The following is a 23,702-nucleotide window of genomic DNA, read 5'->3' as shown; positions in this document are numbered from 1 at the left end:
TCTAAAAAAAAAAAAAAAAAAAAGACACAGCTTAACTTAGGAAAGGATATCCTGATGCACACCCCTGACCTTTACACCACCAGAACTTCATAGATATTACATGCTTCATATATCCAAGGGGTTATCTCCATTTTATAGTATTCACATTATTAGTGCGTCCTCAAGTACCTGCTGCTTCCAGTTCATCAGGTTCTATGTGTCATTCAAGGAGTAGACCAGTATATAGTCCTGGTGGAAGACAGATGAAAATATTCTTGTCAGCTGCTGATGTTCTCTGCCACTGGACAGAAAATATAAAGTGTTTTCCAGATCAGTACCTATGTACCAGTTACCAAGAGCTATGTTTATTTGCCAAGGGTAAGAAGTGGCATCTGCAGCAGCGGCTGAGATTAGTTAGCACGTGATGAGGCTTAACACTATTCTCTGTGTAGACCAAAAAGAGGTCTGGGGAGAATCAAAAACACAGCCTTTTTTTTTTTTTTTTTTTAACTATGGATTCAACAACCCAGAGGCACTTTACTGAGCTCCATCAATCATTCTTTTTCTTTTTTGAAGTGGTCCCACTGAGTTGCCCAGGCTGGCTTAGAATTGCATTCCTTCTGCTTCAGCCTCTTGAGTCACTGGGATTACAGGCTTGCACTGCACTACCGTATCTGGCTAACACTGCATCTTTAAAGTCTTTGATGGTGCCACCAATCTCAAAAAAAAATTTTTTTTTCTATGGAAATCTAGTATTTAGAGAAGGGGTGCTTTGGGATCTTCAGCTTGCCTTTCCTTACCATATAGCCCTTACCCCATTGATGAGAGAAGGTAGGTAGAGCTCTCATCTAGCATAGGCAAGGCACTGGGTTTAATCCTCAGCACCACATAAAAATAAATAAATAAAATAAAGTTTGTGTCTGACTACAATTTAAAAAACATAAATATATTTTTTTTTAAAAAAAAGAAACTGCCATGGGGTGCTGGGGATGTAGTGGTAGAGCATATGTCCAATACATGCAAAACACTGAATTCCATCCCTGGTGCCCCAAAAATTAAAAAAAATAAACAAGTCTGGCTTCCTGTTTCACCATGTGCTCTCTTCTGCAAATGCTCCTGCCATTGTGATATCATCTACCACAAGGCCCTCACCATAGCTGAACAGATGCCACCATCAGTGCTTTTGAATCTCTAGAACTGTATGCTAAATAAACTTTTTTAAATTAAGCACCCAGCCTCAAGAATCAGACTAAGAACCTCAACCTGTCAATAATAAAAAAAACATGACAGGTCTGCATTCTGTCAGTGTTTGTTTTTGTTTGGGGGGGGGGTTGTTGGTTTGTTTGTTTTTTCATATTACTTTTCTTAGGAAAATTGTTAAGAATTCATGATAGAAATAATAGTGCAACAGTTATCATTATTTTGCCCCATTTGCTTCATTTCCTTTTGCTTCATTTCCTTTTTTTTTTCCTTATTTTTAAACTGCTGTAGTATTTTCAAGCAAATCCAATTCCTTGACAGTTTGTCATTTTATCCCTACATGCTTACTTTTTTCCCCTTACATAACAAATCACATTAATAATTTATTATAATCATTAACAAAATTGACAATAAGTCTTTGATAATATCTCATAACCAAGTTTATAGCTCTCCCAGTTGTCTCAGAATAGCTTTACCACATGTTCCACAATTGATTTAGTCAGATCAGGATTCAAAACAAGGTCTGCTCATTGCATGGGTAATCATTTCTCTTGAATTTCTTTTATAATAAGGGTATCCTCTCTCCTCAACACAATGCTTATCATGCCATTGACTTATGAAGAACAATGACCATTGACTTGTAAAATACCTTCTAATGTTGACTGCTTTTTCAGGTGTCATTTAACTTGTTCTTCTGTCCTCTGTATTTTCTGTAAATTAGAATTTAGATTAAAGACTTGATTAGGTTCATATTCAATATGTTTTGGTGAGAATATTTCATAAGAGGTACTGTGCTTCTCACGTTAATATTGTGAAACCCATAAAAACATTGTACACACAGCCAAAGCCACAAAGTGTCTGCTTGGTCCACTATTAAATGCTTTCAAGCAAGCAAACAACATGGCCAGAGTCATTGGTTTGATGGCTGTGTGGCAAATAGCTTTAAGGAAAATAAGACTAGGGTTAAGGAGAACATTTAGAAGCCACTGCAGTAGTTCCAGCCCATTCCATTACATAGCCCCAGATTAGGATGGCAGTATTGTGTAAGAGAGGATGGGTTTAAGAAATTTAAGAAGTAAGTTGGTAAGACTTGGTAGCTGATAGATATGGAAGGTAAGAGCAGAAGGAATCAAGATTCTCAAGCCAGATACAGTGACACATGCCTGTAATCCCAGTGACTTGGGAGGCTGAAGCAGGAGAAGTTCAAGGGCATCCTCAGCAATTTAGCAATACCCTGTCTCAAAATAAACAGAAGTGCTGGGGCTGTAGCTCAGTGACAAGAGCACCCCTTGGTTTATCCCCAGTATGGTAAAAGAAAGAAAAGTTACTAAATCGCAAACCCTGCAGGAAGCAATCTGATTTCCAGAATTTCCACATTATAATATTCAAAATACGTAGTTTAAACAGTAATTTAACAGACATACAAAGAAACAGGAAAGTTTCACCCATTCACAGGAAAGAGCACTGGACAGAAATCGCCCCTAAGGATACACAGACATTGGATTTATTAGACAAAAAAAAAATTTTTTTGAAGTTGTAGATGGACAACAGTACCTTTGTTTTATTTATTTAGTTTTATGTGATGCTGAGGATTGAACCCAGTGCCTCACACATGCTAGGCAAGTGCTCTAGCTGCAAGCCCAGCCCTGACTAGACAAATATCTAAAATCTACTGTCTTAAACATGCTCAGAGGGCTGGAGTTGTAGGTCAGTGGTGGAACACTTGTCTAGCACATATTAGGCACTGGGTTCAATGCTCAGCACCATAAATAAGTAGATAGATAAATAGGCATGTGCTCAGAAAGCGAAAGGATACCACAAACAGAAAACTAAAAGAAGCTTAGCCCAGGGCTGGGGATGTGGCTCAAGTTGTAGCGCACTCGCCTGGCATGCATGCGGCCGGGGTTCGATCCTCAGCACCACATACAAACAAAGAAGTTGTGTCCGCCGATAACTGAAAAATAAATATTAAAATTCTCTCTCTCTCACTCTCTCTTTAAAAAATAAATAAAGTAGGAAAGGTGTATTAAAAAAAAAGAAACTCAGCAGGTTCATATTGAATGAATGAATAGAATGTTTTCTTTTAAATTAAAAAAAAAAAGAAGAAGAAGCTTAGCCCAGTAATATAGGTGTGCCCATAGTCCCACGCACTTGGGACGCTTAGGCAGAAGGATTACTTAAGCCCAAGAATTTGTGGCCAGCATGAACAACATAGCAAAAAAAAAAAAGGATGTTGGTAGCATAGTGTATGAACAGGTAGTGAACACATAGAGAATATTAGGATTAATAGTGAAACCCATAAAAATACTGTACCTAAGTTGTAGTGGACACAATACCTTTATTTTTATTTATTTATTTTTGTGTGATGCTGAGGATCTTACCCAGCACCTTACACGTTGTAGGCAGCGCTATACCACTGAGCCATAACCCCAGCCTGGAACATATCGTTTCATAGTTGGAAACAGTGCATTGTGGAAGCACCTAGCACAGCAGGCAGCTCTTGACAAACAGCAATTTGTCATTTTGACTTGTCCACCCTCCACATCAGTCAGATGATTCTGGAGACAGCTAGCCTCCCTGGAAGCTCCCCGTCAGCCAGGATTGAGTCGTATGTGTGTCGTGCCCTTGCTGCAAGGGAGTCTGGAAGTGTAGGACTGTGATATGGGAGGATGACTCTGCCAACTCAGAAGTTAGACTGGCAGACATTCCCTCTGCCACCACTAAGACAAGTTTTCAGAATTTTAGGGTGTGCAACTATGGTTTGGTCTCACTAACTCTTAATTGTCATGTAATTTAGGAAGACCTTGAGTTTTTTGTCTCCATTTTAAGTCTTTGGGATTCTTGAAACAAACAGAAGTTATTTTTCTAAATGCTGTGTGTCAGGGGCTTTATATCTTACCTGTAATCCTCAAAACACCGTGAGGAAGTTGTGTTTTCCCAGTTTAAAAGTGAGGAAACTGCTGGGTGTAGTGGCATGAACCTATCATCCCAGTAACTTGGAATACTGAGGCATGAGGATCACAAGTTCAAAGCCAGTCTCAGCAACTTAAGCAGGCCTTAAGCAACTGTCCTAAAATAAAAAGGACTTGGGAGCTGGGGTTGTGGCTCAGTGGTAGAGCACTTGCCTAGCATGTATGAGGCACCCTGGGTTTGATCATCAGCACTACATAAAAAAAATAAAATCATTGTCCATCTACAACTAAAGATATATATATATATATATATATATATATATATATTTTTTTTTTTTTTTTTTTTTTTTTTTTTTTTTTTTAAAGAACTAGGGATGTGACTCAGTAGTTAAGTGCCCCTGGGTTCAATCCCCAGTACCAAACCAAGTCTCCAGACAGTTGGGAAATATACCCAATATACCCAAGGTTAGACAGTTGATTATCTTTGAACTCAGTTCTCAGACATCAGAATATTAGGGTCTTGGGCTGGAGATGTGGCTCAGCGGTAGCGCGCTCGCCTGGCATGCGTGCGGCCCGGGTTCAATCCCCAGCACCACATACCAACAAAGATGTTGTGTCCGCCGAGAACTAAAAAATAAATATTAAAAATTCTCTCTCTCTCTCTCTCTCTCTCTCTCTCTCTCTCTCTCTCTCTCTCCTCTCACTCTCTCTTTAAAAAAAAAAAAAAAAGAATATTAGGGTCTTTTCACTCTTTGAATGTCACCATACGCCACAAGCAATCAGTACACATAGAAAGAGATAAATACTTAATGGCCATAATAATTTTCTTTTCATCTTCCTGGCCAGCTCCAATCATGTTTTCTTTTTTCAGTGAAGAAAAAATGACTGCCGCCCGCATTAGAAAATGCCACAAATGTGGAACTGGCCTCATCAAATCAGAAGGCTGCAACCGAATGTCTTGCCGCTGTGGTGCCCAAATGTGCTACCTCTGTCGAGTGTCTATCAATGGATATGACCATTTCTGCCAGCATCCTCGTTCGCCAGGAGCCCCTTGCCAAGAATGTTCAAGATGTTCCCTCTGGACCGACCCCACTGTGAGTAGATGCACAACTGCCTATTTCCACATGGGGGGGGGGGGGGAAGAGCCATACATTCCTGTAATGAAAACATGACAAATTCTTACTCATGAGAAGATACAGGAAATTACATGGAACAGTAACTACAGGGGGGAAAATGAGAAAGTAATCAAAAGCTGCTCATCAGAAAGTAAGCCAAGAGTGGTCACCCAGGCCTGTAGGCAGAAGGACCACTTGAACTCACAAGTTCAAGATCAACCTGGGCAACCCAGCAATACCCCATCTCAAAAAAAAAAGAAAGAAAGAAAAAGAAAAGAGAATAAGCATTTTCATACAGTTTTGGTGGGCAAATTCTTTGGCTCCTTTAGGGAATAAGTTTTTTTCCTGTGCTATCTGAAGTATTCCAGAGCATGGAAAAAGGGAGCTTGGAACAGTGTTGCATACCTGTAATTCTAGTGACTTGGGAGGCTGGAGGCAGAAAGATCAAAATTTTGAGACCAGCCCTAGCAACTTAATGAGATCCAGTTTCCAAAAATAAAAAGGCTTTTAGTACCTTAATATTTTTCTCCTTCATAAGTCCAAAGTAGTAGGCCAATTTGAAGGGGTTTCTTTTGCTACCATTCATTCCAGTGACTTAAATGTTGATTTATTGTCTTTTTTTTTTAATGTATTTTATTTTATAGATAGATAGAGAGAGAGAGAGAGAGAGAGAGAGAGAGAGAGAGAATATTTTTAATATTTATTTTTTAGTTTTCGGCAGACACAACATCTTTGTATGTGGTGCGGTGCTGAGGATCGAACCTGGGCAGCCCGAATGCCAGGCGAGCGCGCTATCACTTGAGCCACATCCCCAGCTTGATTTATTGTCTTGAAAATAAAGTATGTTGGAAAAGTTAAAAAATAAATAAATAAAAGGCTGGGGTGTATAGCTCAGTGGTAAAGCACCCCTGGATTCAATCCCCTGCACTGTAAAAAAGAGAGAGAGAGAGAATGATCCAAGTATGGTCCAGAAACACAGGATGGTTTAATATTAATAACCCTTAGATGGCAAAAAGATAATTTCAAAAATCACATCTATTTTGATTTAAGCTTTTTAAAAAAGTATTATTGATATGATTCTTTAACCCCATATTTCAGAATAGTTGTAAGCACATATTTAGCAGTGAAATATATAGAAGTATTCCTAATAAAGTCAAGTATAAGATTATCATTAATTTGTTCTACAACTGCTAATGAGAACACTTGACTAACAATAAAATAGATGGTATAGATGCTAGAAAAGGTTATGGCTAATCCTGATTGACACCCACTAGTGTGTCAGACGCTATTTTAATTACTCATATGTAAAGAAAGGCAAATTCATCATTTTAAAATTGGAAAAGACAAAATAATCAATTAGAAAGCAGTAGAAAGATAACTAAATATAAAATATACCCAATACCATTTTCAGTAGAATTACAAATCATAAAATATCCTAGAATTGAATGTGGATAAGCAGTATGAGGAAAACTATAAAACTATATTGAAGGACATGAAGAGACCTGAACATATGGAGAAATATGCTTTGTTCTTTTAATATTTACTTAATTAAACAATTGTTTTTAGAATCATATTTAACTAAAAACATGCACAATCAGGTAATGTGATAAGTGCAAAGACTTGTTCTACCAAAAAGTGATAACATATCGGGGGGTCCCCACCAATATGGGGAACATATCAGCAAGTGCATTAAGGCCCATAGAAAGCAGGCCTGGTGACAGATGGATCCTCTCAGCTTTCCCTGGGGAAAGCAAAGGTGGCCTGGGTGTCATAGTCCTCAGAGCAGGCATGTGGTATTAAAGAGAGATAATTTCTCTCCAGAGTCACTTAAAAATCTTATGGAAATCATATCTCAAGTAGGATTTTTTACCCCCCCAAAAAAATGACTGGTGGGCTGGGGTTGTAGCTCAGTGGTTGAGCACTTGTCTAGCACTTATGAGGCACTGGGTTCAACCCTCAGCACCACATAAAAATTATTTGGTATTATGTGCATCTACAACTTAGAAATATATATATATATATTAAAAAAATGACTGGTTTTGCAAATTAGACTGATTTTTACTATAAAGCTAAACTAACCAAAACCATGTAAACTAGGACAAGCATAGGCAAATGTATCAAAAGAACTGGAGAAATGATAGATTGAGTCATTTGTTCATTCTTTTTTTTTTTTTAATTTTTTAATATTTATTTTTTAGTTTTCAGCAGACACAACATCTTTGTTTATATGTGGTGCTGAGGATCGAACCCGGGCCGCACACATGCCAGGCGAGCGTGCTAGCGCTGGAGCCACATCCCCAGCCCCATTTGTTCATTCTTAACTGGGAGTTGTTCCAGAACTGGTCTGAACAGAAAGCCCCCATCCTCATGCAGTTTATATTCAAATACATTATAAAACTGGAATATTCCATGAAGTTAGTACTAAACTGAATTTAGTACTATTCATTCAGAAGAATCAGAATGAGCTAGTGAGGAATGACAGGAGCTAGAGGAAGCAGCCATTTCAAATGGAAGAATGTAGGCAGTTATTTCTGAGGTCAGCATTTGCAGTAAAACCTGTTAAGAAGAGCAAGGCCACTGGGGAAATCAAACAAATTGAGTGTGTTTGGGGAACAGTAAGAAGGCAGATATGGCTTGCCGGTGCTGAGCTGTGGGAAGTAAAAAGGACCATCCCAAAGCCCTGTTGAGGGTCTGAATGCAGTGATGGTAACTGCAGGGCATTACAGGGTGTTATGTTTTCAAGATCACACTGGCTACTGTTATATAGAGAGGGCATATTTGAGAGTTTTTGTGGGGCACTTGGCTAATCACTGGGAAAATACCCCAAGGAAACAAAGGAGATGACTTTTATAATCTTGGAGCAGGGAAGATCCTTCTTAGCATTATATCAGGGCCACTAAGAAAATGTAAATTCTCTTTGGTAAGACACAATAAACAATGATAAAGATAAATGGGGGCTGGGGCTATGGCTCAGCAATAGAGCACTCGCCTAGCATATGTGAGGCCCTGGGTTCAATCCTCAGCACCACATAAAAATAAATAAGTAAAATAAAGGTATTGTGTCCATCTACAACTAATATATATATTTAAAAATATATATAAATGGAAAACTAGGGGAAATACTGGTTACACTTATATTGATACAGATAAATATTCTTGATCTATAGAGAATAAAATGACTCAATAAGAAGTCATTGAAGGGGCTGGGGTTGTGGCTTAGCAGTAGAGCGCTCACCTAGCACATGCAAGGCCCTGGGTTCGATCCTCAGCACCACATAAAAATAAATAAATAAATAAATGGTATTGTGTCCAACTACACCTAAAAAATAAAATTTTTTAAATAAAAGAAGTTAATGAATATCTCTATATTTATAAGGATTAATTTAACTGGAAAGAACATGAAACCTAAAAATAGACATGGGGAGATGGTACCTCAGACACTGTGGTTAGGAGTATAACTGGCATATGGGGTAGAAGAGTATATAGATCAGAAGGGGTTTTTGTTGTTGTTTTTGTTGTTGTCATTTGCGTCTCCCTATGTTGCTCAGGCTGGCCTAGAATTACAATCCTCCTGTCTCAGCCTCCAAAGTAACTGGACTACAGGCATGTGCCACTGCATCTAACCAGATCAGAAATGTTAATGTCAGCTGGATGTGGTGGCACATGTCCATAATGTCATTGCCTTGGGAGCCTAAAGCAGGAAGATCGCAAGTTCAAAACCAGCCTCAGCAACTTAGCAAGATCCTGTCTCAAAATAAAATATAAAATGGGCTGGGGATGTGGCTCAGTGGTTGAGAGCCCCTGGGTTCAATTCCTGGTACCCAAAAAAAAGGTAAGAAAGAAAGGTTAATGTCTATTCCTTGACCTAGCAAAGTGGTGTAAATTAAAAAACATTTAAACATACCAAAAAATAGGTGATATGTTTTATTTTATATGTTTATATTAGAATAATACAAAAAATAATGTTTCATGTATATTTTAAAACACGGGGGAGAAAAACATAGGAAGATTGACACATAGAAAATGAATAGCATGCACAGACCAAGCTGCCATGGGGCAGATATAACAAGAACTGAGGGCTGTGGAACCCCTCATGGTATGAGCAGGACAGCGGGCCCATCCACTTGTACCAGGTGAGACTATTCAGTTCTCCTATGTTTAAAGGTGAAATCCCCTGGTTTTTAAAATTGACCACTTATCCAGCTATCTTGAAAATACTATTCAGGCCACCACTTTCTAAGCCAAAGAAAAGATCTGTATCTCTAGTGTGTACCTCTCTAGCATTCCTACAAGAGAAGATGCCAGGGTCAGAGGCTGGCCGCAGAGTGATGGTCATAGCAGACCTCTCTGGTCTACCCCAAGGGCAGGGCAGCCTAGAGGCTGATCTCTGCCCATGTTCAACAAATACGTCATTCTCAGAGCCACTACAGTGTAAAAAGCAGTGAGTCCTCCTAGAAACCATATGGGGAATGTCCTATTTTAGGAATCATTGATCTTGTAGCTCATGAACCAGTGATACCCTCCATAAGCCTGCCTTTCTGTCATCAAGGAAGTACATGGAAGAAAGAGAGGCCTCTGCACAGGAAGAACAGTCTTCCATTGGCTGATTTGGGGGGAGGCATGGCCCATAGTGGGAAGTGCTCATCAGATAATGCACAGGGCCCTTTGTGACAGGTCTTCCTGGGGCCTAGCCATTCTACCAACTCCCTTCACCATGTCTCCAGAACTTCATGAAGAAATAGGGTCCTTTTTCCTCAGCTGAAGCTCCCAGACCCTAACCTTAATTTTATTTTCAGAAGTAAAAAGCAGAGTGCATGTTGCCACATGAGGGCAGGTGTTTAGCATCGTGGCCTGTTTCTCTCTGCACCGATTCCTCTTGTCCTGGTTCTTCATCTGCACCCCTCTCTCCCCATACCCAGGCATGGACTTGATTGTAAATTCGTCTTTCAGCTGCATTCTGTGGCTGCTGCAGCATGCAACTACTCTCTGTTTTCTTGTCAAATAGTCATTTGCCTGAAGAAAGTTCTGTAGATGTTCAAATGAAGTTTGAGAGGAAAGTCAAGTAAATACAAATTCCTCCAATTTCCTCTGCTCACCATAGCCAGGGATTTTGTTCCATTTGTCCTGTTCCCATCAAAACAGAGATCAGCCTGGTTTCCTTGATTCTCACCAGGAGACCAATTAAATTCCACCCCAGCATCTGCTGGGGCTTCTGAGAACACAAAGCCATTCAGAAGAGCAGTAAAACAAAGCTTTCCCTGTCCTGTGTGCCTGTTCTCTGGCCTCATTAGTCGATGGGGCCAGAAAGGATCTCTCGTCATAAGCAAGGGAGTTGTCCCTTCATGATTTGGAGAAAAGTGAAATTCTCATCCTAAATGATCAGACATTTCTTGAGCCTGGCTAACATCACACTAATGGCTCATATGATAAACAATAGCTTTATATGTTTGTTATCAAACATGAGCCAAAAACAGGCTCTTTTCTTTAGGAATGGGGAAAACCAGAAGCAAATACAGCCACAGCTTTCTGGATCAGGGATAGAATGCAACACCAAGCCTCAGCACATAGAGGAACAAATGGGAGCATTATCCTGGACATTACCGTTACTCTACCCCAATACCTTGACTCTTCTTGGCCATATCCGTGGCAACTAAAGGAACTGTATCCCTGTGTCATGTTAGGAGCCATGTTCAGAAGAACATTATTCTGAAGTATAGCAGAATTCATGATTGCATGTTCTCTAAATAAAAAAAAAAAGTCCATGTTTATCTTGAGTTTGGGGTACAACAAACCACAAAGAATTGTTTTCAACAACTGTTTTTGTTTTTTTAACATGAAAGTTTGAAGTCTATTGTAATAAAACCCTGAGGCTTTTATAGCCAGCTCACAAGTTCGTGGCATTACCTCCAAGCCTAAGAGGTAGACTCATTTTTCCCAGACTAGCAGTAGATTGACCCTGTTACTCATATGTGTCATATGTTGCTCTAAGGCAGATGGGTCCTCTCAGTCTCACAAATGAGGAAACCTGCTAGAGATTGAAGCCAGTAACCAATAGCTCAGCATCTGTCCCCAGGCCTGCCTGCCTTCTTTTTTTTTTTTTTTTAAATAATATTTATTTTTTAGGTGTTGATGGACACAACACAGTACTTTTATTTTTATGTGGTGCTGAGGATCAAACCTGGGCCCCACCCATGCTAAGCAAGGGCTCTACTACTGAGCCACAATCCCAGCCCTGCCTGACTGCTTCTTGCCTGAAGAATATGACATTCTCCTGCAGGTCAGGCATGGGGACAGCGCTAGCATTTTTGAAACCCTGGCTTGAGCTACAAGGGAGGAAATATAATGCCACAGGATCAATGGAGGAAGAGGCATAGTTAAGAGCATTAATTTTTAAAAAAGGTAGAAATCCAACAAGGAAAAGGATTCTAAACTCTAGGTTGGAAACTAATTTTTGATTTCAACATTTTTTCTTAACATTTTTAGTTTATTTCCTTCCTTCTTTCCTTTCTCTTTTTTTCTTTTTCTTTAAGTTTATTTTTTCCAAAAGAAAAATGGGGAAATGAGCCCACATGTTACCTATCACCCAGCTTTCACAGCTGGCCTTGACTTTTTATTTCAAGTCACTGTTCTAAATAGCATTGTTTCCATTAAAAAAAAAAAAAAAATAGAAGGAGTGAGTATCATCTCTGAATTGGTGTGGGGTCCAGGAGCACCAGTTTCCCATTTTGCAGTTGGGGAAAATGATGTTCAGGTCATGAACCCAAGGAGCTCCTTCCACAAATGCAGTAGATGGCTGAGAAGTGCCCACAGGGTCCCTAGGCCTTACAGAGGACCCTCGCTGGACAACAACTCCACTAAGTAAGTTGCAGGGGGGCCTGTAAATCCTCCACCTTTGACCACATCCCAGATTGAGTTTTGATATTCTTGAAGGACTTTATGAAAGCAGAACAGTGTTTTGAGCATGTGTATTTGTGCAGTTTGTCTTGAGCAAATCCCAGCAGGCCCCAGCCTGAGCAGTTGACCCTGAAGAGAATCAAAACATGGCCACATTCCACCCAGCCTCCAGGTCCTTTTGGAGGAGGTGCTCTGGACAGAAAGGTATTTGGGTGCTAGGCCTCTTTTGACACAAGGAGGCTGCTATAGTAGCCAGAGGCCAGCCTGGAGCCTGTGAAGTCCAGCATGTTGTCTAGCTCATGCTGTCCAGTCCAGCTGCACAGCATGTGCTTCTCAGAGCTGGTCTTTCCAGGCCTGAATCTCCTCCTCCCCCACCATTTCCTGTTGCAGGGAGACAGCTGGGGGTGGGGGTTAGGGTCTGCTGTTGCTGAGGGATCTGCAGCCGATCTGGGAATAATTTGAAACTAAATCTTGGCTCTTTGGAAGCCTTTCATGAAGTCATTGCAAGTTTATTAACAACAGCTGTGGCCACACCTGACCTGGATCTCAGTCCCAACCCACTCCCAGAATCAGAGGGGAAGAAGCAGTGTGCAATTCTGGGTCACCATTAGGAAAGATAAAGTTAAAGGAAGAGGTGTTGCATCCTTCCCTGTGGTCACAGGAGGCTGGTGAGCAAGCAGGCCGGTGGTCCGCCCTGGTGACCAGAAGTGTTGGAAAAGAAAGGCTCAAAAGGACTTTTGAACACTGAGTGTTGTAGCTCAGTGGTAGAGCGCTTGCCTAGCAAGTGTGAGGCCCTGGGTTGGATTCTCAGCACCACATATAAATAAAAATAAAGGTCCATTGAAAACATATATATATATATATATATATATATATATATATATATTTTTTTTTTTTTTTTTTTTTTTTTTTTTTAAGGACTTTTGAAAGGCTTTGGCAAGAACAGCTGTGTGCCAGTGCTCAGTGTCAATCTTGGGAACCATCAGTTGTAGCTGGTGGTTATTGTTAATATCTGACCTGTAAAAATATTCTCTTTCCCCTTCAGCCACTTACAGTTTCTCTTCCTGCATTTTCTCCTGTTCAGACCTTGCTGTGTGAACAGAGCTATGGGACTTTTCTGTTGAGACGAGGGAAAGGTGTTTGTTTGGTTGGTTGGTTTGGTTTTCTATTTTTAATTAAAACCTCTCTGAAGATTTCTTCCTCACTTCCTGCAAATTTCTGGAGCAGCTGGGCCTCTGCCTTCTCCCCTCCCCACTCACCCCACTTGCACGTGAAGCAGGCCTGCCAGGGCCTTCTGTGTCAGGCCCAGCACTTTTCTGTATCCTGCTGAGCTCAGAGGAATTCAAGGGAAGGAAATAAACCCTCTTCCCTGTTAAGATGGAGCCCTCATTTCTTTATGTAAGGTACTCTTCCAGATCTGCTGAATGGACAAGATTTCACTCCACTTTCTGCTTTGGTCACCATGGAGTAATTCACTTCTCTCCCAGTCCTCATTGGGATTCCTCAAGGGATCCAAGAGTTCTTCTAAGATGGCCATGGGTGTATATTAATAGGAGCACTACGTACGTGGTTTCACTGCCACCCAAGCCTAATGTGTTGTCACACCCAGTCTTTTGACAAAAGACCCTGTCTTTATTGGGACATCTTAATCACTTACCACCATCTGCTCCCTCTTATATCAGCCTCAGAAAAGAACCATTTGGTGGATCTATTTGAAATTTTTTACCAAAAGCCAGGCACAATGGTGTAGATCTTTAATCCTAACGATTTGATTGGCTGAGGCAAGAAGATCTCAAAATTGAGGTCAGCTTCAAGAACTTAGCAAAATCCTATCTCAAAAATAAGAGAAAAGGGGGATAGGGTTGTGGCTCAGCAGTAGAGCACTCACCTAGCATATGTGAGGCGCTGGGTTCGATTTTCAGCACCACATAAAAATAAATAAAGGCATTGTTCCTACTACAACTAAATATATATATATAATATTTTTTTTAATAATAAGAGGAAAAAGAACTGGGGATGTAACTCAGCACCCCTGAGCTCAATCCCCAATACCACAAAAGAAATGCAGGGGAAAAGTTTTTATCTAGGGCATGTAAGCTCAGACCTCCTGCCCAGTCCCCACTGATTTTAACAGGTCTGTGCACCTCTGAACCTTAGCATCCTCTTGTGAAATCCCTTCTAGACTCTTGTGTATGAACTTTTGCTTTCATGCAGCTTAGCAGGTACAGAGCATGGTCTTCCAGAATGAAATTTAAGTGGATTTGGTTTTGGTTTCAGGGGTTGTTGTTGGTTTGGTTTGGATTTGAATGTTTTGTTCTTTTTTTGTTTTGTTTTGTTGGTACCTGAGATTGAACCCAGGGGTGGGTGCTCTAACACTGAGCCACATCCCCAGCCCTTTAAGACAGGTCCATACTATTTTTTAGACTGGCTTTGAACTTACAAATATTTTCTGTATTGAAGATACAGACTTGTTTTTCTTACTATTACCTAAATAATTCAGAATAGCAACTATTTTCGTGGCTTTTACATTTTTTAAAAAAAAAAAAACTTTTTTTTTAGTTGTTGATGGACCTTTATTTTATTCACTTATATATATGCAGTGCTGAGAATCAAACCCAGTGCCTCACACATGTGAGGCAAGTGCTCTACCACTAAGCCACAACCCCAGCCTCAGCTTTTACATTTTATTAAGTATTATACATAATCTAGTTATTATTTAAAGTATACTAGAAGATATAGTATCATATATAACTTAAAAAAATCAGTAAATTCTAAAATAAGTATACTGGAAGGGGCTGGGATGTAGCTCTTATTTATTTGTCTGTTTATTTATTGTAGTTGGACACAATACCTTTATTTTATTAATTTTTATGTGGTGCTAAGGATCGAACCAGGGCTTCACACTGCTAGATGAACACTCCACCACTGAGCCACAAACCCAGCCCTGTAATGACCTTTTTTAGTGAATAAATTCCATCCCTGTTTTTTTTTTTTTGTTTGTTTTTGTTTTTGTTTTTTTTGACAGAAAATTTTCCTGGGACCCTCTGGCATTCAGGGGGTCACCTCATGAGAAATGCCTCAGGCAAGGAAGCCTTCAAGTGTTATTTGCCAACCTGGGGATAGGCTGAAATCAATGGTCATGAACATTACTGGTCAGAGGTGACAGTGGTGGACTCTTGTCTGCAACTCAGGTTTCTGGCTCATCTCAAATGAGGCTTGTGGGGCTCTCCTATTCCCTGCTCCACTATGGGCAAGAGGGCTCTGCTGGCTATTATCCAAAGGCCACATGCCAAAGAAATCTGTCAGGACCATTGACTTGGGACATCTTAAGGAGTGGCATATTCGCCATGGGTGGCGAGCCAAAGAACATCGGAATTATTTGTGAGGATATCAAGGAGCAAGGCCCCTTTTCCTTCTTTTCCTGCTGCTGAGCTTCTGAAGCTGTGTCTTGCTCTGTTTGTTTCTGCCACTTCTGGTATTTAGTGGAGGCCACAGAATTATGCCCACCCTGAGGAGAAAGAACCCTATGGTATTTTGGCAAAAAGGTAGTGCCTGGGGTCTCCTTCCCCAGAGGCTATGATTCAGAAACCAGCGATTCCTGTGGTCAAGAGCTCAGGCATTGGGTCTGGACTGCCTAGAGTTCTGATCTGTAAGGTGGGATGAGTTCATAATGCTTTGCTAACAGAGAAGTTGTGAGACATTTGGAGCAGGGCTGCACAAGCACTCTCAGTGTTACCACCGCTGTACTTGGCACTCTGTGAGAGGTTAAGGGCCTCTTAAAACAAGCCTGTTTTAGAATGTCCAGCCTCCACGTTAGGTAGTGAGAGTGGGGCTGGTCCCTGAACCCAGACCTGGAGCTCCAAAGTCATATAGGTGTTCCTGTCCATCACGCTCACCATGGCCTCGTTGTACAGAAGCCAGTGTCACTTTCAGTGGCACAGAGCATGAGCCCCCACTGCTCACCGTTTGGCTGAGCAACTTCAGCCCTAGTTTCCTGTATATAACTCAGTCCAGGGGGAAGAAAGGGGTTAGGCCTCTCAGTCGTCATCTTTCCTCCTATTGTTCCACATTTCCAGCTTCCCAGGGGTGTCCTAGATTTGCACCAGGCCAAACGCTTTCCCACTTCACGCCCCCCCCCATGCCCATCATGACTAGAATGTCTCCCGAGGGAACTATCCTCCAGAAGAGACTCAGTTGCCATCTGTCAGCTAGCCCATACCCAAAGAGGGCTATGATGAGTGGCCAAAATCTATCTGAACCCAGTCTTCTCCCTTTTTTTTTTTTTTAACCAATATAAGATAAAATTTGCCATTTGTAAGTATACAGTGTAGTCTGTCTTTGCTCTTGACTTGAGGAACTTTAAGTGCTGAGGGGAACTGCTTATGAAAGAATCTTACACACCAAGTAAAAGCAGAGTGTCTTCCCTTAAGTAAAGCAATCTGGCTGAAGTGTCAGTATTTTTTCTTTTTTAAAAAAAAGTTTTTTGTTTTTTTTTTTTTCAATTCAAATTGCTAAACACAGCATCCTGTGACTCAAACCATTTGGAGAAAGTTGAAATCTGAGACACCTAATCCACTGGCAGTTGACTCACAAATTATGGTAAAGTCATGTTGAACACCAGAACTTTTTAGTGAAATACAGACTGTTTTTAGATGCTACAGGCACTGCCAAATTCCCAAGACAAGGATTGAGGCAGGTGGTCTCCAGGCCCCTTGCCAAATCAAAAGCTTGCTCAGAACTCTGGAAGGAATGGAGAAAGGCAGTTGGGGGCAGGGTGCTTCATTCCTGTGGGCTCTGAGGCCACACCTTGGAAGAACTCTAGAGGCAAGCTGGGACTCTGCCCGCAATGAACCTCTGCACTGTCCTACTGAAGCTGTCAGAACTGGGAGAAACTTGGCTTGTACCCGCCTGTGCCAGAGCCTCAGCCTTCCCAGAGGCGCTCTCAGCTAGGATTTATCCAGGAGGCTGGGAACCTGCCACAGAAAGCCCCATGATAGAAATGAGTATGGCACCCACATGCTCACCCTCAGCGGCCTGCCAAAGGGGAATTCTCTCCAGTACCTCATGCTCTATTCCTCCTGACTCGTGTGTCATAAGAGTCTTCACTGCTGTGATTTTACCCAGCACTGACCAGACCCATGCAGGACGCCAGCTAAAACTGGTCACAGCACAGACCTTGGCTCCACGAGGGGAGGGAGCACAGCTGCCTCTCTTATGTCCTCAAAGTGTCTAGGACAGGTGCCTGGTGCATAGAGGGCTCTGAACACAGGTCTAGTGAAGGAATGAACGTCCCCCTGACTTTCAACTCACATAAGCAATGGGAACAAAGGAATCTCAAGATAACTGCAGATTATCTCTAGGAAAACTATTTGAATGACACTGTGGATGGAAGAGATAATCTTTGTCCCAGTTCACCACCTAACTTTCACCCTAACTTTGAGCAACTGTTTTTCTCTGGGACCTCATTTCTGTGCCCTCAGCAAATTGAAATGGATGATTTCTAAGGTGCCTCCTTTTTTATTTTGAATTTTAGTTGTATATGGACACAATACCTTTATTTTGTTTATTTATTTTTATGTGGTGTTGAGGATCGAACCCAGCGCTAATCGAGAGGCAAGTGCTCCAAGCTCCACCGCTGAGCCACAGCCCCACCCCCTAAGGTACCTTCTTGTGCCATCAAAGGCCTTAGGTGTCCCAGGACTGATGGGCTCAACTACATTTAGGTGCAGGATAGAAGTACTTTTGAGGTGTGGTAATGTGGTACTAATATGAATATGTGGCCAGAGTCAGGACACCTGTCTTACTTGAACAATAACGAAGCTACTGAGATTTTGAAACTCTGTGGAAATATGAGGTAGAATTGCAGAATTACAAAAGGCTTGGTATTTCCAACATTCTGGTATTAAAAGCAATTGGAGGGCTGGGGTCGTGGCTCAGTGGTAGAGCGCTTGCCTATTACATGTAAAGCATTAGGTTCAATTCTCAGCACCACATAAAAAAATAAAGATATTGGGTTCATCTACAAGTAAAAAAGTTTTTTTAAGTAATTATAGGGGTTGGGATTATGGCTCAGCAGTAGAGCGCTCGCCTAGCATGTGCGAAGGCCTGGGCTCACTCCTCAGCACCACACAAAAATAAATAAATAAAATAAAGGTATTGAGTTCAATAAACAGACATGCTTTTTAAAAAGGCAATTATAGTTCCCCCCCCCATAGATAGATAGATAGATAGATAGATAGATGCCACTGAGAGACAAACATTGGGGCATCTTCCAATCTGGTTTCCGTTTGTTTTTCTTGAAACATTTCAAGTTTCTAAAATCTGTATTTTTTTAGTTCTTCCGCCCCTTAGTGATGAGGCTTCTCTTTGCTGAGACCTATACATGCACCACCCACTCAGTCCTCACGACAGCCCACTTCAGAGAGGAAACCCTAACACTTAAGATATTTGGAATTTAGCTGGGCCAGGAAAGAAGGGCCCCATTTTCCTGGGATTTTTTAAACCCAGGGAATGTTCTTTTGGACCCACCGTGACTAGAAAGCCTCTCTCTAACTCAGGGCAGCAGGTTGGCCCAGCACCATCTCACAAAGCAGGCCTTATAGGGCGGGGAGGTATGTCCTAGATAGAGCAGCAGCCCAATTCTTCCTCCATGACACCTGCTGGCAAGTAGAGATGTGGGAGCTGCATGTGGCACAAACCCAGCCACTAAGTGTTGAGTTTTGGAAGGGAAAACAGCGAAGTCAGTGGCAGAATTACCCTCTCACTGCTGTGCCTCCACCCCCTTTCTCTGCCACCCAGCCCATACCAGAGTTCTGCTGCAGGAAGCTGGAAGTAAAAGGCCAGCTTGGACCAGCAGAACTGCCCCCCAGCTCAGCTCAGGGAAAGGGCAGGACTATCTGTGCTCTGCACAAAGGCCTGCTGTACGTGGTTCAGACTAGGGACCTGAAATTTCTTGGGCCCAATCTCAGGCAGCTACCTGCTGGGACAAACCCCCACCCAGCCTTTCCCATAGGTTTCCCTATGGGGACACCCCTGGTTGATGAACAACAGAGATGCTTGGGAATGGGAAGAAGTTGTGTGCAGCTCAAAACGCCGTTGGTCACTGGCAGAGTCTGGCCTCATCCCAGTACTGTCCAGCAGCAAGCCAGCCTCCCTCTCCCCATGGGCCTCACACTTCCAGGACCTGCAAACTCACTTTGCCTTTTGCTTTTACTCCAGGAAGATGATGAGAAGCTAATCGAGGAAATCCAGAAGGAGGCTGAGGAGGAGCAGAAAAGAAAGAATGGAGGCAAGTGCTTTCCCCAGCCACAGCCCCACGCTAGGCACACTCGGGATGGTGGAGCAGAGCACCTAGGGCCACCAGGGGGAGGGAAACTCCGACTCTGAGGGGCCACCATCCAGGTCATCGAAGCCTTGGATACAGTTTTGGCATCTCTTAATGGTGAGGAAATCCTAAGGTCAGATTTGAACTCCTCATACAAACAGAAGCCAGGCCTCACTAAGGAGGTGGTAGCTCCTTGAGGCTCTAGCTCTCAAGGAGAGTCTCGCTCTTGCATGGGGACTGCCCCAACCTGTACTGAGCTGGATGAATGTGCCATTCTCTAGGAAACACCACAGAGTGTGACACTCTTGGGAAATACAGTTTGTCCTTGGCTCCTGGTACTGACAATTGGGCTATAGGTATTTTATGTTTGGCACTTGAGCCAGCTGCCTTGTAGAGCAGCCCCTCCTGGGCTCAGACGAAAGAGTGTGCTGAGGGTCAGAGGTCAACCCTCAAAGCACTGCCAGCTATATCTAGCTGCCCCTTGGCTGCTCAGCTCTGGTGGGCCCCAGAGTTAGCAGGTACAGCCCTGATCCCAAGCTAGAGTCCAGCAGAGTTGGTCCAACCTGCTCTCCTCAATTGAACCCTACTTCCTTTCAGAGAACACCTTCAAACGCATTGGGCCTCCGCTGGAGAAGCCCCCTGAGAAGGTACAGAGGATGGAAGCCCTCCCGCGGCCTGTCCCACAGAACCTGCACCCACCACAGATGCCACCCTATGCCTTTGTGCACCCGCCCTTCCCCCTGCCACCTGTCCGGCCTGTGTTTAACAACTTCCCTCTCAACATGGGCCCTGTCCCAGCACCTTATGTGCCCCCTTTGCCTAATGTGCGGGTCAACTATGACTTCGGTCCTGTGCATGTGCCCCTGGAGCACAATCTGCCCATGCACTTTGGCCCCCAGCCACGGCATCGCTTCTGACAGCTGGAGCTCTGGCCAGCCCCCACTGAACCTGTGCCAGTGGGGGGTACAGGGCAGAGAACCCCCTGCCCCAGGCCAGGTTCCACCTTCACCCTCTAAGTAGGGGTGGTGAGTCAGCTTTTGAGGGTGGGCTGGTTTACCTTGTACTCCTCCCTTGGGAAGAGTCACTGCTTCTCAAAGTCTGGTGCCCTCTGGGTGCCTGTAAGGGAACTGGCCTGGCTCTTGCTGGTCAGTCTCCTCGCTAGTTCTGCCATTTTGGCAACCAGCACAGGGGCTCTGGCTCTACTCTGTCACTCAAGCCCCTGCAGGAGGAGACAGGTGGAGCTCATTTGTCCTGTTCCTAAGAGAATCCCACACAATTAAGAACTTTGCAGACCCGCTTGGTCACAGTGTAGTCAGGTCCATAATAAAAATGAAGCAGCAAATAGTGGCATTGGAAGAGAACTGAGACATCTGCATGGCCACCCTCACTAAGGCCCTTCAAGAGTGGCTGTTGTGCCCATGCCATGGCACATCCACAGTTCAGGGATATGGGTCCCCTGCTGTCCTATGCACTTGTGCTTCACCTGGGAGCCAAGTCCTGGGGCACAAGGCAGCTGTGATCATCTCCTTTGAGACTCCCAAGAGTCCTGTGTCTGGGGCCGCCTGCCCCTCACAGAGGTTCATAGTTGGTCTCAGTGAAAAGATAGTGGGGGCTGTGGGTCACAGCCCCTTGGACATTGCTGCGGTGCCATGAGGGGCAAAATGCTGTCCCTCCCAGTCCAGAACCCAGTGTTTCCACAATGCCCCTTCAGGCCCTTTCCCCCTCCCTCCCTCCCTCCCTTCCAAGGCCCTCTCAGGTCAGGCAACCACAGAGAACTGTCCCGCACTGTGGGTTTGGTTTTGTTTATCTGAGCATTTCCTCCTGTTCACATATTTTGAATACTGAAGAATTTTCCATGGCCTGCTATCTTTTTCTCATTCCCTGGAAAGTCAGGCTGAAATTGGCCCTCTGCACCAGGTGGCTACCAAGGTTGAACAGTCCTGACACTAACCAAACAAAATCCTTTTCCATTAGCCACCACAGAGGCCACCCAGACAGCCCAGTACTGGGAGACATCACAAACACCCAGCAGGTGATGAACAGCTTTCCCTCTAAGGTGTTTTTGGGGGCTTCCCTGGGGTGTAGATGACTCTGCGGAGCCGTGTATTGTCACAGCCGACCTCTCTCCCTCCTCTGTGTTCTCAGTAGTCAGTGATGGAGGCTGGTAGAGGGTGAGGTGCTGGTACTAGGCACAGGGACAGCTGCCCTTCTCTGGGGTTGAGTCAGCTCTGGGCCTCTGTGGGGTCCTGCCAAGGGTCCTGCCAAGGCTCCGGCCCACTTGCCAAGCAGAGGCCCAAAGCTTCTGACTGCAAAGCTGGGATTGAGCCCTCCTGACAGCAGACATCTCTTTCTCATCCTGTATTGGCCATCCTTGTCCTCGTCATGTGGCTGTGGGGTTCCAGGAGGTACAAAGCACACAGAGTTCGGGGGTGGAAAGCCCTGAGAGCAAGCAGTGCCACCACTCGCTTGCTGCCATCAGCTTCTCAGGTGTCTTTGAAGGATTCAGGTCTACTTGATACATTCTTTCTGCCTTTGCTCAGGATGAAAGTTTTGAAGACAGGTGGTCACCTGGACATGGGGTGGGGCACATGGGGAGGTGGCTCGGGAGCCTCCCAGTGAGCTGCCTGAACTTACTTCTATCCCGAATGACAGTGCCTTGGAAAGGTGGGCTGCTCACCACAGTGACAGGATCCTCTAAGTACCTTAGACACAAACTCATGTTCTCTGCACCTCCCCTGGAGTAGAGAAGGCAGCACACAGCCCACAGATGGGAGGAAGCCCTGACACTGCCCCTCTGGGGCCTTTCGAGCTGTCCCTGTAGGCTGTGAGCCTGTTTCCAGCTGTGTGCCCCCACCACATAGCTCCATCAAGGGGCTAAGGCTGAGACAGGATGAGGAAACTGGCCATTTCTGTGGCAGCTGCAAGGACAGTCAGTGCAGTGCAGGTGGTGCCCAAACTAGAGAGAGAGTGGGGGATCAGAATGACGTTCTGCCTATGGTCTAAGCCAGTAATGTCCCCTTGGAGATGAGTTCAAGCTTCTGTGGCCACACTTTGCTTCAGGAGAGGGAACTGCTGCATGCCCGTCAAGGGCATCTGGTTCCACATCATGCTCCCCGAGCCGGGCTGCAGACTAGCACCAGAACCAAACGTCCAAGAGTGACCACCTCAGCTCTCCAGGCACCTCAGTGTCCAGGCAGACAGGGAAGGTGAGGAGTTGCACCCATGCCGGGGCCAGAGCCCAAGAATCAGCCCCTGTCGCATCAAACGGGCGTTTTCAATGCAGCTGACACCTTACCCTCTGGGACACGGGGTTGCTTCCTGGGGGCAAGAGACTGCCTGGCCACTGTCCCAATCTATTTGCCTTAAGACTGGAGAGAGGAATCTAGTATTTGCACTTAGCAAAAGATTTAAAACTGAAGGAAGAAATGTGCATGATCTGTTCTTTGTACAAAAATAGCAAAAAAAAAAAAAAATAAGTAGTTAAATGTTTTTATTTACCTTCTGGTAGTAAAAATAGATAAGATAATTCTGTTTAAACTACTGTGTGTAAAAAACCTGTATCATATGTAACTTGAATTTTTTGTAAATAAATGTTTGTGCACTCTACTCTCTGGTTGCATTTATCCATATGCACAGTCACACGGACACCTCTGGAATGGTTTCATCCCCTCTGCTCAACTGCAGAGGGGAACAAGGCAGGGCGTTCCAGCAGGCATGGAGGTGGGGGGCAGGGGGGTCCCTGCTCAGAGACGGTCTCATCTTCTGGGAAGAAAGATCAAGGTGCCAGTCTTGCTTGGGTGGCTGCCAAGGCCCAGATGAGGCACAGAGGGTGGGTGGGTTGGCACAGAATCCCCTCCAAGAAAGTAGTCAGATCCTCTCTCAGGGCCCTTCCCCAGGTGAAGGACTTGAGGCCAACTCAGTCCTGGAGAACAGCCTGTGTGAGACCTCGGCTGGCCTGAATCCCAAATGCAAAGAAGAGAGAAGCCCAAGGGACAAGGGCTTCAAGAGCAGAGGTGCTGGGGTTGGCCTGTGAGTTCCTGCCCAGCTGGAGGGCTGTGGGGCTTGGGCTCACTGCCCCTCACTGGTGGCACAGCTTCTTCCCCACAATCCCCTGGGGTCCACCTGCCCCCCAGCACCTCCTTGCCACAGCCAAGCCAGGCAGGCATTGACCATAAGACCTGGGAGGGGGCCTTGGGCACAGGGGAGCTGGGGTCCCCAAATACAGGTGGATAGCACATAGCACTCAAAGACATGCCCTTTGCAATTTTTTTTCTTAAT

General features: G+C 43.9%; 1 protein-coding gene across 3 annotated transcripts in view; it reads left to right on the top strand.

Annotated features, from left to right (window-relative positions):
- The window catches only part of Rnf216 (ring finger protein 216), a 140,738-nt gene extending 117,727 nt beyond the window's left edge, over positions 1-23,011 (top strand). For all 3 annotated transcript variants that reach the window (XM_077802662.1, XM_077802661.1, XM_077802660.1), the window contains 3 exons: positions 4,963-5,185; positions 19,319-19,388; positions 20,022-23,011. In XM_077802662.1, coding sequence (XP_077658788.1) covers positions 4,963-5,185; positions 19,319-19,388; positions 20,022-20,341 — 613 coding nt within the window. In that variant the 3' untranslated portion in view covers positions 20,342-23,011. The remainder of the gene's footprint in view (positions 1-4,962; positions 5,186-19,318; positions 19,389-20,021) is intronic.
- The last annotated feature ends 691 nt before the right edge of the window (positions 23,012-23,702 follow it).

This window comes from Urocitellus parryii, chromosome 9 (assembly GCF_045843805.1).
Source record: "Urocitellus parryii isolate mUroPar1 chromosome 9, mUroPar1.hap1, whole genome shotgun sequence".
Lineage (NCBI taxonomy): Eukaryota > Metazoa > Chordata > Mammalia > Rodentia > Sciuridae > Urocitellus > Urocitellus parryii.
The sequence above is the reverse complement of the archived record's forward strand: the minus strand, read 5'-3'. Positions and strand labels throughout refer to the sequence as shown.